General features: G+C 37.0%; 1 protein-coding gene across 5 annotated transcripts; it reads left to right on the top strand.

The window, feature by feature from the left end:
- The first annotated feature begins 1136 nt into the window (after positions 1-1136).
- FKBP3 (FKBP prolyl isomerase 3) lies at positions 1137-18046 on the top strand. Of its 5 annotated transcripts, none has more exons than XM_078053634.1 (7): positions 1137-1378; positions 3883-3984; positions 5294-5401; positions 13385-13520; positions 13999-14066; positions 16202-16275; positions 16358-16455. In XM_078053634.1, exons 1-6 carry the CDS (start codon positions 1205-1207, stop codon positions 16259-16261), a joined length of 648 nt encoding a protein of 215 aa, XP_077909760.1. In that variant the 5' UTR covers positions 1137-1204; the 3' UTR covers positions 16262-16275; positions 16358-16455. The 5 variants fall into 5 exon arrangements, with proteins under 5 accessions (XP_077909760.1, XP_077909761.1, XP_077909758.1 ...); XM_078053632.1 differs by lacking the exon at positions 16202-16275 and adding an exon at positions 17701-18046 and having other exon boundaries at positions 1140-1378; XM_036111487.2 differs by lacking the exon at positions 16202-16275 and adding an exon at positions 17701-18046 and having other exon boundaries at positions 1143-1312.
- The last annotated feature ends 228 nt before the right edge of the window (positions 18047-18274 follow it).

Raw genomic sequence — 18274 nt, 5'->3', positions numbered from 1 at the left:
TTCTTTATACAAGTTGAGGGGAAAAAAAATGTCCGGTTTCTTTTTCACAGTATTTGGAAAGACAGCCCATAATCTTACCATTTTTATTGTTAAGAGGGTAGTGAATGATTTGGTCCCGTATTCGTGGGAAAATCCGAAAGAAAAAAAGTAAGTTTCGTGAAACTCCACCATTACATCTTCATAGATTATATAGAGCAGTACGCGTTGGTGTGGTATTATTCTATTCTAGCCATAGCTTTCTACCTCAGGCTTGGATACAATTCTCGGCTTCCCCACTCTAAACCTTGGTAACTTGGAGCCACCTCTGTAAATTTGCTTCCTCATATACACAGGAGGTACACATCATGAGGTTGTTTTAAACATTAGTAATATCAATATCCCCAAGCATCATCCTGCGTGTAGCTCCTTTATATCGTTTTATTTGGTCAAGTTTCTTTTTTTTTTTTTAAGATTTTATTTATTTATTTTACAGAGACAGTGAGAGAGGGAACACAAGCAGGGGGAGTGGGAGAGGGAGAAGCAGGCTTCCCGCTGAGCCCGGAGCCCAATGCGGAGCTCGATCCCAGGACCCTGGGATCATGTCCTGAGCGGAGAGGCCTAACAACTGAGCCACCCAGGCGCCCCCGGTCAAGTTTCTTGACCTTGCTTTTAAACTTTCTCCTGTGTTTTTATTTATTGGGTGGGGAAGGGAAGAGTTGTATTTTAGTTTCACTTGTGTGAGTTTTAAAAGGGAGATGGTGAGTATGGGTTGTTCTGATGGGAAGGACTGAACCTATTCAGGTGTGAATTTTTAGGCTAGAACTAGATAAAACGTGATTAAAAGTCTGAATGCTGTTGTTTTCTTTAAGCAGGTTATATACGGGCTTTAAAGACATAGCTGCCCGTCGGTCATACACAAATGCAGGTAATGGCTGGTACAGTGGCAACAGTGGTTGCCTCACAAGGGTTCCAATTAAGAGCGGATGACAGTTTCAGGTCATCTGCTAGTCCGCTGCAATGACCACATCAGCGGGATTACATCCGAAATCAACCGAGGCCTTCAGAGCACAGCTTCGACGTCACTCAAGGACGGGCCCCAATCCCGCAGTGTAGCGCCGTGACCCCGCCCCCTCGAGCTCCAGGCGGGGTCCACGCCACGCCCCAGGGGCGGGGCGATGCTGAACCGAGGCGGGCTGGCTCAGTAAAGCAGAGGCAGCGGGGGAAGATGGCGGCGGCCGTACCACAGCGGGCCTGGACCGTGGAGCAGCTGCGCAGCGAGCAGCTACCCAAGAAGGACATTATCAAGTTTCTACAGGACCATGGTTCAGATTCGGTACCAGAGGCGGCGGGGCGGCCGGGCTGGTGCGGCAGAGGGACGCCTCACCCCCCCGAGATGCCCGTACATTCCGTATTCCTCCGTGCCCCCGCCCTCGTCCTCCCGCGGCCGGTGGCCTGGAAGGCCGGAGAGGCCTCGCGTGCGCCGGGGAGCCGTGCTCCCGCCCTTTTGGGCTGCCCAATTTTGGGGGGGTGTGGGGATCGGCTTTATTTCTTGGGGCAGGCAGGCAGCAATCGCATAATTAAAACCTCACTGGGATCCTTGAGTGAGGGTGGAAGCCATGAAAAAAAAGAACCCAGGAGATACGGGGGTTGGAACGGGTGTCCGAGCACTGGGGACCTGGGTGAGACCCCTGCAGAGGGGAGTAGGCCATTAGAGAAATGGGAAGGATTGTGAAGATTTTTGTGGGAACGGTATGTGCTTTTTGCTTTTCTCATCGGGTTACTAAATACTGAACACTAATGCGTGTAATTTTTTAAAAATCCGTAGATTGCGGTTTAACTTTTAAAAATATTGACTCTTTACATGACCTTTTCACCTTTATACTGAGGATAGTTACTTGCGCATTTAGTGTACAGTTTCTCCCATTCTTAGACACAAACTTAAATGTTTTTGGCATTTTTTATCCTGTACGCCCTGCATTTTTCAATATAGTCTCCATCTTAACCACCCGACTCTGGTCACAAGTGTTTTGGGGTTTTTTTTGGGGGGGGGGGTTGTTTTTTGTCAGACTTGACTTTTTTCCCTTCTGAAATTAAGATCATTCATACTTCTCTTAAATTGATGAACCACTGTACAGTTCCTGCACTCTGCATCCCCCACTTAACGGGAGATAGAAACAGCAGTCTGTATGGTTTCTCTACAGTTTTTCATTTAAGTTCTAAACATGCATTAGAAAAATTTTTTCTGGGTTCTTCTGTGAGGATTGTAGTTTATTTTCATTTTGAGGTGTCTTGAAGAGGAGATAAAGTAATTCTCTAACAACCAGTTCCATACACCTAGAATAAGTATCCTAATACCAGCAAATATTTATACAATATCAATAGCAAGAACTATGCTCAGTGTTTGGGAATACAGGGTAAAAGAAAGACTACGCCTCAGGTATTCCATTTTATACCATTTTAGTGGAGTTATTTTCTCTTAAGTCAATTTGTATTTTCAACTGGAACAATAGAATAAATTAGGCATATCGTTTGTTAACATTTAATGCCTCAATACTGTACTTCATCAAATTCTTATAGAACAAATGATCCCAGTGTGAAATCTAATGTAAAACTGGCCCACCTGGGACAATTTCAAGAGACTTGAATTATCAAAAGATTTTTTTAATAGATTAATCTTTTAAGTGCGTATTCTCTAGTATTCAGTCACATATTTAAACCTGTATTTGACAATCACTATTTTATTGATCATAAGATATCAAGGAGATGTTTATATTTTTGCTATTTTTGGAATCTTACTAAAGAAATCACAAGAATCCTAAAAGCAACTGATTACTTCCATTTAATTAAAATAACCTTTCCCCATCAACCTCTGTCATTTAGAACATTTCTCTAATTGGGGGAGAGAAAAAGCAGAGGAGAAAAAAATACAGTAGTGTAGTGTTAGAAAAGCTCCTTTACCAAAAGGATAGAAGATGCCAGAGGACAACTTTGAGAAAGTAACAAAAATGAAGAATCAAGGACCAGAAGGCAGAAAAGGAAGCAGAATAAAATAAGGAAATAAAGACATTATTAAAATTCCCATGTTACATGATTTTGAGATGAAGTTAAATTTTGATAACTCAATATTTCAGAAGTAGTATTTTGGTGTCCATTTGCCAACTTAGTTTAAGTTTGCCAACTTTAAGAGAAATGGAATTCTGTTACTTTGAATTATTAAGTACATTGTTATTAGCCCAAATAGCTAATATTTATTGAGTTCTCACCATGCAACAGACTGTATGTTAAATACAGTAAATGGACTATTGCATTTATTCTTACAACAACCCTCTGACATTGGTGCTGTTATTAATCTTCCACTATGATACAGAAACAGTATTTAGGAAAGCTTAGTCCTTTGTCTAAGATCAGGTAGCTAGGATTTTAATACAGATGATCTGACTCCTCAGCCCACACACTTAACCACCATATATCCAGCATTGTATAACAGTGCTTCCCAGTCTGCCAAGAATGGGTTACAGATTTGTCAAGATAGCTATTCCCAACATGGTTGGAGACTCCCAGGGCCATGGCCAAGTAACATCCTGCCAGTAGCAGCATCATCCAGTTACCAAAATGTGCTTGCTGTATGAATGTTCTGTGAGTTCTGTAATGGGAAAAGCGTTAGTATGCAACAGTGTGACCCCCACATAATATTACAGTTCCGGTCTTGTCAATAATTTTTATAAATATATTTTTTTCAATCTTTTTTTGTTATGAAGTAGGGTATAAAATATGTTTAATTTCTTCCATCATGAGTAGTTTTATTGAAGATATAATTACTAACATAAAAGGTCATTTTTCTAAAGTTTAGACCCTTATTACATGAGGGAGATTATTTTGACTAACCAGCTTTTTTCTTTATAGTTTCTTGCAGAACATAAGTTATTAGGAAACATTAAAAATGTGGCCAAGACAGCTAACAAGGACCATTTGGTTACAGCCTACAACCATCTTTTTGAAAGTAAGGTGAGTATTATTTCATTTATTTCAAGAATATTTTTTTAGATATTTTATTTACAAAAAGAAGCTTTAAATTTATTTGCAGAATATGTTTAAGTTTTTCCACCTGGAGTTTTTCTTAACTGTAATCATAAATGGACTACTGCCAAATCTAGCAAAGCTAATCTGCAGTATGGGGGAATATTAAGATATTTTGAAAGGAACCAAATTTTTAAAAATAATTCCCAGGATGCCTAGGAGGCTCAGTCATTTGAGTGTCTGACTCTTGATTTCGGCTCAGATCATGATCTCAGGGTCCTGAGATCAAGCCCTGCATTGGGCTCCCTGTTCATCGGATAGTCTGCACTTGAGAGTCTTTCCCTCTGCCCGTCCCCACACTTGCACATGCCCATGCTCGCACTCTCTCAAAATAAATAAATAAATCTTTAAAAAATAATAACTCCCTGTAGCTTAAATTAAGACAACAAATAAAGGTACTGAAAAGTTAAAAATCCAAATTAATGAACTTAAAATCTTAGACTTATGCTGAACCTTTAGAAAAACAAATTTTAAGAAATTCTCCAATATTTGTTCACTGTTATCATCTTCCACAACAGAGTCTTTATTAAGGAATTGTGTGAATTTTTTTTAAAGATTTATTTATTAGAGAGAACACAAGAAGGGAGGAGGGGCAGAGGAAGAAGGAGAAGCAAACCCCTTGCTGAGCAGGGAGCCTGACATGGGGCTTGATCCTGGGTCCCTGGGATCATGACCTGAACCAAAGGCAGAGGCCCAACTAACTGAGCCACCCAGGCGCCCCAGGAATTGTGTGTGAATTATATTCATATCTGAGTCTGAGTTGGCCTTTCTAAATCTGTTTTTTTTTCCCGTTTAAAGATTTATTTATTCATTTTAGAGCAAGAGAGAACACAAGTGAGGGGAGGGGCAGAGGGAGAGGGAGAGAATCCCAAGCAGACTCGCCTTGAGCTCGGAGCCCAACACGGGGCTCTATCCCATGACCCCGAGATCATGACCCAAGCTGAAACCAAGAGTCGGACGCCCAACCGAGTCACCCGGTCGCCCCTGAGTTGTCCTTTCTAAAAATCCCTTTTCAGCATTTATGTTGTGAGATGCTTTGAGGTTCATAATTTGTTGATTAAAATGCTTAACATAAGATTTTTCCTTTGTTCTTAGACAGTTTCCATTAATTTGTATTTGAGTTATGTAGCCTTCATGGTGTAGATGTTCATTAAATTGAAAAGTTGAAAATCTAGATGTCCCTTCTAGCTTTTAACCTGTGCTGAATATGGTAAACATTAGAACATTTTCCTTACAGCGTTTCAAGGGTACTGAAAGTATAAGTAAAGTGTCTGAGCAGGTGAAAAATGTGAAGCTTAATGAAGATAAACCCAAAGAAACCAAGTCTGAAGAGACTCTGGATGAGGTTTGTATATAATATTATTTTATTTCTCATGTGAATTTGAGAAAAGTATTTGTTTACAGCACTGATTTCTCATAAGGGGTGGTTGAGTATGGCTACTTTGAGTGAACCAAACACTGATTTGGAGTGTGTTATCTCCCTTAGGTGTACTGAATCAGGAAAAAAACATGTAAGAACTAGTGCTTCATAGTTAATAAGCCTTTCCTATAAAATACCTCTGGCTTTGTATTTTGTATTTTTTCTATGTCTGACCAGAACTTCTGAGCTTCCAAAGCCATTTAAGGGTCCTGATTCTATAGCCAAGTTGGACTGAGTGAAAGAAATTTCACTGTGATTATTTTTAGCTTTTTCTAATGTACATGGTATCCTTGGCAATAGAAATAGTCCAGGCTTGGCTACAGGGTGTGGTGTCATCTGTCTCATCTTTCCCAACATAGGTTTTACATTTTGGTACAAAGGTTTGAAGAACCAGATAAAACCATTTCTGCAAATGGACAGCCTCAGTAGAGCCAAGGACAGCAGTTAGAACAGCCACAATAGAGCTGAATTGATTATAATCTTGCCACTCCTGATAATACCTTGCTAATTAAGCTCACTCATTCCTAGCAGTCTTAGTATCAGTGATAATTATCTAATAATAATATTCTTTAGGTCTTATAAAGAGGTTTCACCTAATGATGAAGGTATAGCATTTGGATATTTGTAGACAGAGTGTAAGTTCAAATGTAGAATTATAGAAGTTTATATTGACTAAAGCTAGTTAATTCACATGATATTTTCTTGTTGGTTGAAAAGCACAAATTAATGTTTGTGGATATGTACACACAATAAACCAATTTTGAGGTTTATCACATCTAATATTATTTGATAAATGTTATATATACTGGGCAAATATTGAGCAGCTACTAAGGTAAATAAAGGTATAATAAAAGGATTGCAAAAGCTATTGGTAAAATAGTTTACCCTCCAGAAAATAACAATAAAGTAGGTATGAGACAACAGATTGTATACCATTAAGAGATTAAGAAAAAGAGAGCTACAAATAAAAGGGTGTAAGGGCTGGAACAATCTAGAGGGATCTTGTGAGGATCCTAAAGTATATCCCTTTTTTAAAGACTTCTTTTCTCAGGGGCACCTAGTGGCACAGTCAGTTGAGTGTCCAGCTCTTGGTTTCAGCTCAGGTTGTGATCTCAGGGTCGTGAGATCGAGCCCCGCATCAGGCTCCACGCTCAGCACAGAGTCTGCCTAAGATTCTCCCTCCCCCCTCCCCCCACATGCTCTCTTTCTCTCAAATAAATAAATCTTTAAAAAAAATAAATAAAATAAAAATAAAATGCAAATCTGATTCTGTAACTTCTCTTTAAAACTCTTAATTGGCTGTTCAGTGACCTGAAGATAAAAAAAAGTTTCCTAACATGTGCTACATGTCTTTCCAGCCTCATCTCATACCACTGTCTCCTTCACTTCTCCCTTGCAGACTATACTATTTTCATGCTATGCCCTGCTATAAAAATGCTCTTCCCTGTTATAAGCCTTCCCCCAATCGCCTACCTCAAAGAAACCTCTCCCAGCCTGTAGCTGTACTGGGTTAGGTTGCTGTGTCATTCCTATCTTAGCACTTGTGCTTCCTCTTTAGGTCTCATAAACCCATACAGTTATACACATGACTGTATTCTCTGCTGGCATGAGGGTCAGGACTATGTCTACCACCTCCCCTACCTATCTTCAGTTTCTAACACATGGAACATGCTCAAATATTTCTTGAATTAATAATAGGGATAATTATGTAACATACTCATTTTTAGAGGCTATGATGTGATCCAGTTAACTGAAATTGTAATGATTACTCTCAAAGTTCCTTTATCTCTGTGTCTACAAGTATCTAGTTCAGATCCAGTCTCAAGAATGTAGTTCTTTTCGGGGTGCCTGGGTGGCTCAGTCATTGGGCGTCTGCCTTCAGCTCAGGTCATGATCCCAGCGTCCTGGTATTGAGCCCCGCCTCAGGCTCCTTGCTCGGCAGGAGGCCTGCTTCTCCCTCTCCCACTCCCCCTGCTTGTGTTCCTTCTCTCACTGTGTCTCTCTCTGTCAAATAAATAAATAAAATCTTTAAAAAAAAAAAAAGAATGTAGTTCTTTTCATCACTCTCGACTAAGAAATTGCTGCAGAGCCAAGAAATTATCTAAAAGCCAGGTCGATTCAAGCACATAACTCAGCTATAGCCTTGGGACTGATCTGATTTCTCACCATGAACTAAACAGGTTCTTGCAGTGAAACCCAAAATCAGATCAAATAACTACAGTGGCATTTCTCAAAGTGTGTTATATAGGTCCCAGAAGGTCCAGATTGTTTTCTGGCATCATCAAAACCTGTACTTTCTGTCTCCTTGAAGATTCACAGTGCATGTTAGCTGATGACAACTCTGAGAAGTCATGCAGAATAGAGGCATCTTTAACTTTAGTGTTTCCCAAACTTAATTATGGTAGACCCCTTTTCTTCTCTAACAATGTTAACAATGCTAAGGAATAAGTGATCTGTAAAAGATACTTCATGAAACACTGAAATGGAGGCTATCCCTGGGCAGACTGGCACCTTCACCATTAAGACTGAGCCATAATCACCAATTTAATGGGTTTTTTTTGCATTATTCTAGGACCTAGATTTAATGTAGATAACACAATATGCCCAAGCAACTTGGGACAACAAATGGGAAAACAGTGAAATGATATTAAGATTTAAAATGTGGTTATTGTTCACTAATCGTACCTTATCCATTCAAATAGTTATGTGTGATTTCTTTAATAAAGTCTTAAGATAGTCTAATATTTTTGCATAAAAAATTTACATAGTCATTCTCATACTACCAGATTTTGTAAGTCAACCATATTTTTTAAATATCATTTATTTTTCTGATATAAAAATATTTGTATGCTATTTTTGAAATAGAAAATAGGAAAGTATAGAGAATACATAATATTCCAACACCTAGAAATGAACATGTTTAACATTTCAGAATGTTGTCTTTGAATATTTTCTAAGTGCATATTAATTTAAATATTTGAGATATTACTATAGTTAGAAATTACTATTGATTTTTTACTTTATAAGAATTTTTCCACATTATAAAAAACTGCGTATTAGATTACCATAAACATGTGGTTATTTTACCACTATGGATAATAGTGCATTGAATAACTGCACAAAGATTTTTTTTCCTAAGCTTCAGATTACTTCTTTTTTTTTTAAAGATTTTATTTATTTATTCATGAGAGACAGAGAGTGAGGGGCAGAGGGAGAAGCAGGCTTCCCGGCAGGAGCAGGGAGCCTGATGCAGGACTCGATCCCAGGACCCTGGGATCATGACCTGAGCCAAAGTCAGACACTTAACCATCTGAGCCACCCAGGCGCCCTTCAGATTACTTCTTGAGCATATATCTGTATGAATAGTATTATTATTATCACACTTCTAACCTTTTAAAATTGCATTCCAAAGAGATGGCACCAGTTTACACTGCTGCTTGTAGACACCTAACCATTTATAGTAGCATTTTTCATTAAAACAAGCTTGGAATGGGAGCATCAGCAAGAAAGTTAATGTTTGCTTTTGTAATAATACATGTACTCATGCTGTAGATGTGACTTGATTTAGGAAGGCAGCCTAGCTTTAGTTGAAAGTGCTAAATTCTTAGGCTCTAAATTGAGTATGGCTTTATACTCTATGCAGGCATTACTTTCTGGTATAAAAGACTATCAGGTAGCTGTAAGGTTAAATGAATTGACATAAGAAAAATAAAATGAATTGTGTAATACCTGACATTCCATATGCGCTTGAGTAAAGTGATAAAGAGCATGGGACTTATATGCAGGCTTCCTGGTTTCCAGTCCTACTCAGCCACGTGGGAGCTGTAGGTCCGTAAGCAAGTTGCTTAACCACTCCATCCTTATAGTTGCTTTTTTGTAAAATAGGAATAATAGTACCTAATTCATAAGGTAATAACAATTAAGAGTTAATTTATGTAAAGCATTTGGATAGTGCCCAGCACATAGAGGGTACTCAGTAGTTGCCAACTATTTTAACTAATACCAGTAGAGGTTAACTATCATTAGTACAATTATTTGAAGTATTTAGGCATAGTGGAAGGGACAGGGGCTTTGGATTCAGACAAACCCAAATCCATGTTCATCTCTACTACTCATCAGCTCTGTTGCAAATTCCCTGAATCTCAGTCTCTTCATCTGCAAAAATGCAAGTAGGTGATACCTTCTTCAGAGGATTAAGAGTAAGTGGGGATCGTATGTGTTATGTAACTGGCAAATAGATGTTTAATGTCTATTATTTTCTTTTCCCATTATTAAATGTTTTGTAGTGTAAAATTCTATATATTCTTTTTAAGTTTTTATTTTAATTCGTCAGTTAACATTAGTTAACAATAGTGTTATATTCATTTCAGGTGTACAATATAGTAATTCAGCACTTCCACGTATCACCTGGTGCTCATCACCACGAGTGGACTTCTTAATCCCATCACCTGTTTAACCCTTCTCCCCCCCGCCCCCCACCGACCTCCCCTCTGGTAACATCAGTTTGTTCTCTACAGTTAAGAGTCTGTTTCTTGGTTTGTCTGTCTTGTCTGTCTGTCTGTCTCTCTCTTACTTTTTTCCTTTTGCTTCTTTGTTTCTTAAATTCCACATAAGTGAAATTATATGGTATTTGTCTTTCTCTGACTTACTTCACTTAGCATTATACTCTAGCTCCATCCATGTCACTTCAAAGGTACGATTTCATTCTTTTTTATGGCTGAATAATATTCCATTGTATATATATACTACATCTTCTTTATCCATTCATCAATCAGTGGACACTTGGCCTGCTTCCTTATCTTGGTTTTTGTAAATAACGCTGCTATAAACATAGGGGTGCATGTATCCCTTTGAATTAGTATTCTTCTTTCAGTAAATACTCAGTAGTGCAATTGCTATTTTTAACTTTTTGAGGAAGCTCCATACTGTTTTCCACAGTGGCTGCACCCAGTTTGCATTCCCACCAACACTGCAAGAGGGTTCCCCTTTCTCCACATCCTCACCAATACCTGTTGTTTCTTATGTTGTTGATTTTTTTTTTTTTTAGATTTTATTTATTTATTTGACAGAGAGAGACATAGCCAGAGAGGGAACACAAGCAGGGGGAGTGGGAGAGGGAGAAGCAGGCTTCCCGCCGAGCAGGGTGCCCGATGCGGGGCTCGATCCCAGGACCCTGGGATCATGACCTGAGCCGAAGGCAGACGCTTAACAACTGAGCCACCCAGGCGCCCCTGTGTTGTTGATTTTAACTATTCTGACAGGTGTGAGGTGATATCTCATTGTAGTTTTGATTTGCATTTCCCTGATGATAAGTGATGAGCATCTTTTAAGATTCTATTAATTTTGTCAGACCAAATGAGCACAAGTAGGGGGAGCAACAGGCAGAGGGAGAGGGAGAGGTAGACTCCGTGCTGCAAGGAGCCCGATGCGGGACTCGATCCCAGGACCCTGGGATCATGACCTGAGCCGAAGGCAGACGCTTAACCAAGTGCGCTTCCCAGGCGTCCCAATGAGCATCTTTTCATGTGTCTGTTGGCCATCTGGATGTCTTCGTTGGAGAAATGTCTATTCATGTCTTCTGCCCATTTTTAAATGGGATTATTTCTTTTTTGGGTGTTGAGTTGTGTGAGTTCTTTATATATTTTGGATACTCTTTATCAGCTATGTCATTTGCAGATACCTTCTCCCATTCCATAGGTTGCCTTTAAGTTGTGTTGATTGTTCCCTCTGCAGAAACTTATTTTGATGTCGTCCCAATAGTTTATTTTTGCTTTTATTTCCCTTGCCTCAAGAGATGTATCTAGAAAGAAGTTGCTACAGCCGATGTTAGAGACCTTACTTCCTATGCTCTCTTCTAGGATTTTTATGGTTTCAAGTCTCACATTTAAATCTTCAGTCCATTTTGAATTTATTTTTGTGTATGGTGAATGAAAATGGTCCAGTTTCACTCTTTTGCATGTTGCTGCCCAGTTTTCCCAAGATCGTTTGTTGAAGAGACTTTTTCCCATTGGATATTCTTTCCTGCTTTGTCAAAGATTAATTGACTATATAGTTTTGGGCTTATTTCTGGGTTTTCTGTTCTGTTCTTTTGATCTGTGTATCTGTTTTTGTGCCAGTACCATACTGTTTTGATCACGATGGCTTTGTAATAGAACTTGATGTCCAGAATTATGCCACCAGCTTTGCTTTTCTTTTTCAAGGTTGCTTTGGCTATTTGGAGTCTTTTCTGATTCCATACAAATTTTAGGATTGTTTATTCTAGCTCTGTGGAAAATGATGTTGGTATTTTGATAGGGATTGCATTAAACATAGTAGATTGCTTTGAGCAGTATAGACATTTTAACAATATCTGTTCTTCCAATCCATGAGCATGGAATGTCTTTTCCTTTCTTTGTATCCTTTGTTTCTTTTTATCAATGTTTTATGCTTTTCAGAGCAAGGTCTTTCACCTGTTTGGTTAGGTTTATTCCTAGGTATCCTATTTTGGGTGCAACTGTAAATGGGATTGTTTTCTTAATATCTCTTTCTGATGCTTCATTATTGGTATATAGAAATGCAACAGATTTCTGTACATTGATTTTGTATCCTGTGACTTTACTGAATTCATTTATCAGTTCTAGCAGTTTTTTGCTGGAGTCTTTCAGGTTTTCTATATAAATTCTATTTATTCTTTTTTTTTTAATTCTATATGTTCTTAAATTTGATTAAGAAATTGCTTTTCTCCCAGAAGGGAAGTAGGTCGGGAGGATGGGTGAAGTAGGTGAAGGGGATTAAGAATACACTTACCTTGATGAGTGCTGAGTAATGTATAGAATTATTGAATCACTATTGTGCACCTGAAACTAATATAACACTGTATGTTAATTACACTGGAATTAAATAATTTTTAAAACATTTAAAAAAATAAAAATGGGCTTAATATTGATACATTGACTTTTAAAGATTAGTTTCTTTAATGCATCACAATATTTGAAATAGTATAAATAATAATCATACTGATAAGAACCAAAGACTGTATTATGGGAGGCAGAACACAACACAGTCTATAATGAGCTTTGTTTAGCATTATAAAATCTATGACAATTTTTACATAGGATAGATAAAATAGCTCAAGTATTTGAGCAGCATTTGACATTAGTAATTGTAAGGCAATAATAAAGGCCTGGCACAAATTAGTCTTTCTCTTTCAACTTACTATCCATTTACATTTCAGTTTATCATACATATTTTTTATCAATAATAAACTGATACTTTATCAGTATTAAAGTACTGCAAAAAATAAACTGCTTTTCTCACATATATGAATCACCACTCATTAGCCTTTACCTTTCTTTAAAAAAGAGCCTGATAATCCTCCTTTGTTCTAGGAAATATGTCTGTTACAGTAATTTGTATTGACAATTCTGTTTATTATATGAACTTTCAAGTTCAGAAACAAATGGAACATTACTGTATTCGTTCTAAATTTAGTAACGTCAAGTATTGGTGCTAAACAACTCAAATCTTTGAAAAAACTGTCACAATGCTTTATTTAGTGCCTTATGATTTTATAGGAATTAAATAGTAATGGTATTTCTAACCTTGGAAAATAATAGGATTTATTTTATGGTTTGTTGAATAATAGAATTTTGTCAAAAGAACATTTGTTTCCAAGGTAGCTGTAAGTTTTACTTGAAATTAAGTGATAGATAGGCTATTTACTAATATTCTCACCACAGACTTGCAATTAGATGGTGAGTTTTTTTAAACTAAGAGGTGAACCAGAGGCAAAATGGTCTGTTACCGCATCTGTGAAGCTCTGTGACCAGACTTGGGTCACAGTTGGCTATGTAAGAATTCTCTTTGTTATCCTTCTAAAAGAAGGATGTGAGTTACTAACTGTGTGTGTTGTTTTTGTTTGTTTTTTAGGGTCCACCAAAATATATAAAATCTGTTCTTAAAAAAGGAGATAAAACCAACTTTCCCAAAAAGGGAGATGTTGTTCACTGCTGGTATACAGGAACACTACAGGATGGGACTGTTTTTGATACTAATATTCAAACGAGTAAGTCTAAATGTAATCTTATCTTTTTAGCTTTAAGGCATTGCATAATATTTGTGTGGTACATGAACAGTTGGCTGTACCTTTCTCTTGGCTGTCACTTTTTTCCAGAAGTCTTTTGCACCTGTGATTTACTTGGACTCAGAGGTCTTCAGTTCACTATTTATTGGCTGGGTGAAGAAATACCTCTTGGTCATTGGGGAGCAAAAAATAAGCTTAGTCTAAACTTGGTTAATGTCCCAAAGTTGAGGCTTTCGTTTTTAATGTAAAAAGCAGAATAGAGTGCTGTTTTAGTAGTGTAAATATTATCTCCCCCCTTTTGACTATTTTTACACACAGAATTTTCTTGATGAGTTAGCTTTCTGAATTTTTCTTTTCAAATGCATAATATGGTAAGTTCTAAAATTAAAGACTTAAATCACTGTGTTTTTCCATTGGAACTTAATTTCATCATGCATTATAAGGAAAATTTGTTTTACAGGTTCAAAGAAGAAGAAAAATGCCAAGCCTTTAAGTTTTAAGGTTGGAATAGGCAAAGTTATCAGAGGAGTAAGTAAAAAATGGCAATGAATCAGATATTCTGGCACATGCTACATGTGGTATGGCACCATAATTAGGACTGGGGATATGACGAAAACAGTCTTTGGAGTCTGCCAAATCAGGTGCTATCATTGCTAACTGATCTGGCACAAGTTTTCTGGGTCTTGGTTATGGATGGTACAATCTTCCTCAAGGTTGCTAAACAATTAAATATGCATAACTACAGTGCATAGAGACTCAAATATTATTTTCTTCTTGCTTACCCCTTTTATTATTTTTTCATCATAAATTCTTCATCAGCAAGTTTGGCTTTCTAAATTTAAGATCTTTTAAAATGTTACATAGTTGTTGTACCACTTACTCATGACAGAGAAAGGTAAAATATCTGTTTCACTGAAGTACTTAATGATAGAAGCAAAAGTTTGTTCTGGGCCTTTTCACCTCTCACAACCGGGGTTCAAACACCAGGAAATCTTTCAAACATAAGTATGCCTTTTTTACCTACCCTTACAAGGGAGAGATAATAGAAGGAAACTTTGAGAAAAGGGGAAGAAGGTAGGATTGAGCTGTACTGACCAATGCAGTGTACAAAAGGAGGTAATAGAGCAGGGCTGATTATTGGCTTCACTGAATTCAAGTTGTTATTCTAGGCCCATTAAAATGTCTTTATTCACATCAAACATTGTAACTGAAATGCCTATTAAATGCACTGTGAGAACCCTGTGTTATTCTTTATACTGTGGGTAAGTCCTAAAATATGGCTCAATCATATTCAAAGCCCAAAACAGATTATAAAACATCTTGAAACTAAAGGTTTAGTTGAAAATAACCTTAACCGGGGCACCTGGGTGGCTCAGCCGTTAAGCGTCTGCCTTCGGCTCAGGTCATGATCCCAGGGTCCTGGGATCGAGCCCCGCATCGGGCTCCCTGCTCCGCAGGAAGCCTGCTTCTCCCTCTCCCACTCCCCCTGCTTGTGTTCCCTCTCTCGCTGTGTCTCTCTCTGTCAAATAAATAAAATCTTTAAAAAAAAAAAAAAAAAAGAACCTTAACTGCTACTTGATTATACCAAATTGATACTAACTATATATCAAGTTGATCAATTTTTCTGTTTCTGACTGATTTGCTTGTGTATTTCTCCCAGTGAACCATACTCTTAATTTCCATTATGTAACAGATCTCTATCCCTTAAGCTTTATGTGACAGTGACAGTTCAACAGAGTATTTGATATTAGTTATTATATTTAACTGTTGTTTTTAGGAATTGGCTTTAAGATCCAGGGCATCTGGTTGGCTCAGTTGGTAAAGCATGTGACTCGATCTGGGGGTTGTGAGTTCAAGCCCCACATTGGGGGTAGAGTTTACTTAAAAAAAAAAAAAAATGTAAAAGATCCAAATTTGGACAAACTGGAGTGGCAGCCCAGAAACCTGTATCATTTCTTTGAATAATTTTACCTTCTACAGAAGGTCTTCATGCCCTAACATGTAGCTTATTTTATGTGTGCCATCGTGACTCCACAGTCTAGTGATCTTAAGACAATTCTATTGTTAGTTTATCCCTGTAATATAAATTCAGAAGTTTGCCCTAGGATATAACAAGTGTAGCACGTTTTTTATGATAGTACTAATAAACTGGTTTCCATAACAGGACATCTAACATTTACAAAAGTGCCTTCACATTGTAGCATTTGAAGAGTGTACTGCACTAAAGAGGGCACGTATCGAATGGAGCGCTGGGTGTTACACACAATGAATCATGGAACACTACATCAAAAACTAATGATGTAATGTATGGTGATTAACATAACATAATAAAATAAAATTAAAAAAAAGAATTACTGACCAAATCAAATATTTTATTTTAATATCACAGATGATGAAAAATTGTATTTATAAAACTTCAAGAATTATATATAGAGATGCCTTATTAATTTTAATAATATATACTTTATGACATTGATTTAGCCTATGAACAACTGATTTATCTACAAATGTCCAATAATTTTCTAGAACTAAATATAAGAGTACAGTTTGAATTTTGACCTGTGGTGCAAGTGAAATAAGAGTAAATAATTTAATAAGGAAAAAAAAAAGAGTGTACTGCACTAAAAAATTACTGTTTAACATCTTTTTTTTTTTTCATTGAGGAAATAAAGAACAAAGATTCACCCAAGGACATTACCTTACAATACAATGAAATCCAGTAACAGAATGGTTTTTGGTATATTTGGCCTTCTAGTTTTTCATGAATTTTTTTTTTTTGCAAATTATCATTAGTTTTTATTTCATATTCTTGCCTTTAGTGGGATGAAGCACTCTTAACTATGAGTAAAGGAGAAAAGGCTCGACTAGAGATTGAACCAGAATGGGCTTATGGAAAGAAAGGACAGCCTGATGCCAAGTATCCTTTTTTCCTTTGTGAGTAAAGAAAAAACACGAAGAAAGACCACCTGAATGTATAAAAGATACTGTCTAGGTTAACTTCCAGATCAGGAATCATGTCTAGACTAGTATTCCTGATATTTAGATGCTTCTGTGTCAGTAGTTAATATTTTTTATTGATACAAAGTGTGCGAACTTGAGCTAGAATAGAATCTACCTTTTTTCTTCTTGAACTCAAGTTTTTTATTTTTAAGAGGTAAATTATGAGGTTTTAAAAGTTTTCATCTTTGAAAGGCAATTGTTACCATATGAAGGATGTACTTCAAGGAGTTAAGATGTCCAGTACAAACAACTAAAGCAAATTACAGGATACAAGTATGGCTCATGCCGGTTATTTTATGCTACAGTATAATTTCAGGCAAGTAAATGGGTACTCAAAGCTTAGAAATGGAACACATGTTGGGGATTACCAGTTATGAAATTAAGGAGACCATGGGTCCAACAATGTGTAAGCATATGTGATTACTACTACTGGCAATACTTTTCTGATAGGCCTGGTTTGTGAAAATTAAAAAGTTATGCCTCCTGACCATGTTGACCAGAACAATCCGATAACTAAGTAAGAAGGTACTTTTTTCTGTTGTTGGTTCCATTCCCATTGGACTAATTGGATCAGTTAAAGTAACTTTTAAAAAATTTGGAAGTCCTCTCCAATCTTATCAGTTAAGATTATTTAGGAATATAATAGTTCTCCTCTAAGCCTATCAAAACTAGATGGCCCAACTACAGCTCCCCCTCATGTGAAGCATCTTTTCAAAACCAATCATCAGATAAAAATCACACTTCTCTGAACTCAGCATCTTAAAATTCATAGCAGAGATCAGGCACTACATCATATGAACTTTGATTTAATATAACTTTTACACCCAACTAGATTGAAATCACTTTTTTTTTTTTTTTTTAAAGCACAGAGCAGCAATTTTCATTAGGTGGTGGTTAGTACTAGGAGGCATCCAAGAAAGGAAGATCTTAGTCAAGCTCAGCCTATCTAGTCAGCCTATACTGATAAGTTATGATCACCATACACAAAGATACTTTTAGGAACCACTAGGCTAGTATGTATTAGTGCTTCAATCAGTCATAAAGCCCTTCCCTTTGGGGTTAATACCCAATATCCATTATATATAGTTCAATTTTAGACTGAGGTTATTGGGAGTGAAGGAAGAAACAATTTTTATCGAATTTACCTTGACTTCTTCAACAGAATTCCACCAAATGCAAAACTCATTTTTGAAGTGGAGTTAGTGGATATTGACTGAAAGAGCAATGCTTCAGATATAAAGACATCAGCAACAATAAAACATGGCCTTGAAGAAACTTATGTAACTAATTAGAGCTGGTTACTATTGTAAGGGAAGAGTCAACTGGAAAATTCAAGAACTCCGATATTGTTTACCCAATCCCCAACTTTTAATATATGTAATCCATTATAATTCCCTAAAGTTTGAAATATTTTACTACAGCTGTGTAAAATATTGGTTAAGGAGAAATGACTTTCCTTTTACCTCATGTTGTAAACTAAAAGGCTCAATAAAAACATATTCAGTGTCTTGATTTGTTTGGTGTTAATATATAAATGTTCTGATTAGGTTAACCAGAGCTAAGGCTTTAATCAGAACAGGGAGTTACAGTAAAATTGTCTAGACAGCTTTGCCAGGGGCACTCCTCTTAAAATCTTTACCTTTTTTTAAAGATCTTTTAAGAACTTTTTTTTAAAGCTTTTTTTTTATTTTAGAAAAAGTGCATGTGCATGACCTGAGGGAGAGTGAGGAGCAGAG

The sequence above is a fragment of the Halichoerus grypus genome, chromosome 8, assembly GCF_964656455.1.
Source record: "Halichoerus grypus chromosome 8, mHalGry1.hap1.1, whole genome shotgun sequence".
Lineage (NCBI taxonomy): Eukaryota > Metazoa > Chordata > Mammalia > Carnivora > Phocidae > Halichoerus > Halichoerus grypus.
This window is presented reverse-complemented; position numbering and strand designations above follow the sequence as displayed.

What these genes read in the sequence shown, in the direction of transcription:
- FKBP3 (XM_078053632.1), top strand. Translation starts at nt 1,205, where the DNA reads ATGGCGGCGGCCGTACCACAGCGGGCCTGGACCGTGGAGCAGCTGCGC. An exon ending in CTCACCCCCCCGAGATGCCC is followed by an intron (nt 1,379 to 3,882) that starts GTACATTCCGTA and finishes TTTTCTTTATAG; the next exon opens with TTTCTTGCAGAACATAAGTT. An exon ending in TAGGCAAAGTTATCAGAGGA is followed by an intron (nt 14,067 to 16,357) that starts GTAAGTAAAAAA and finishes TCTTGCCTTTAG; the next exon opens with TGGGATGAAGCACTCTTAAC.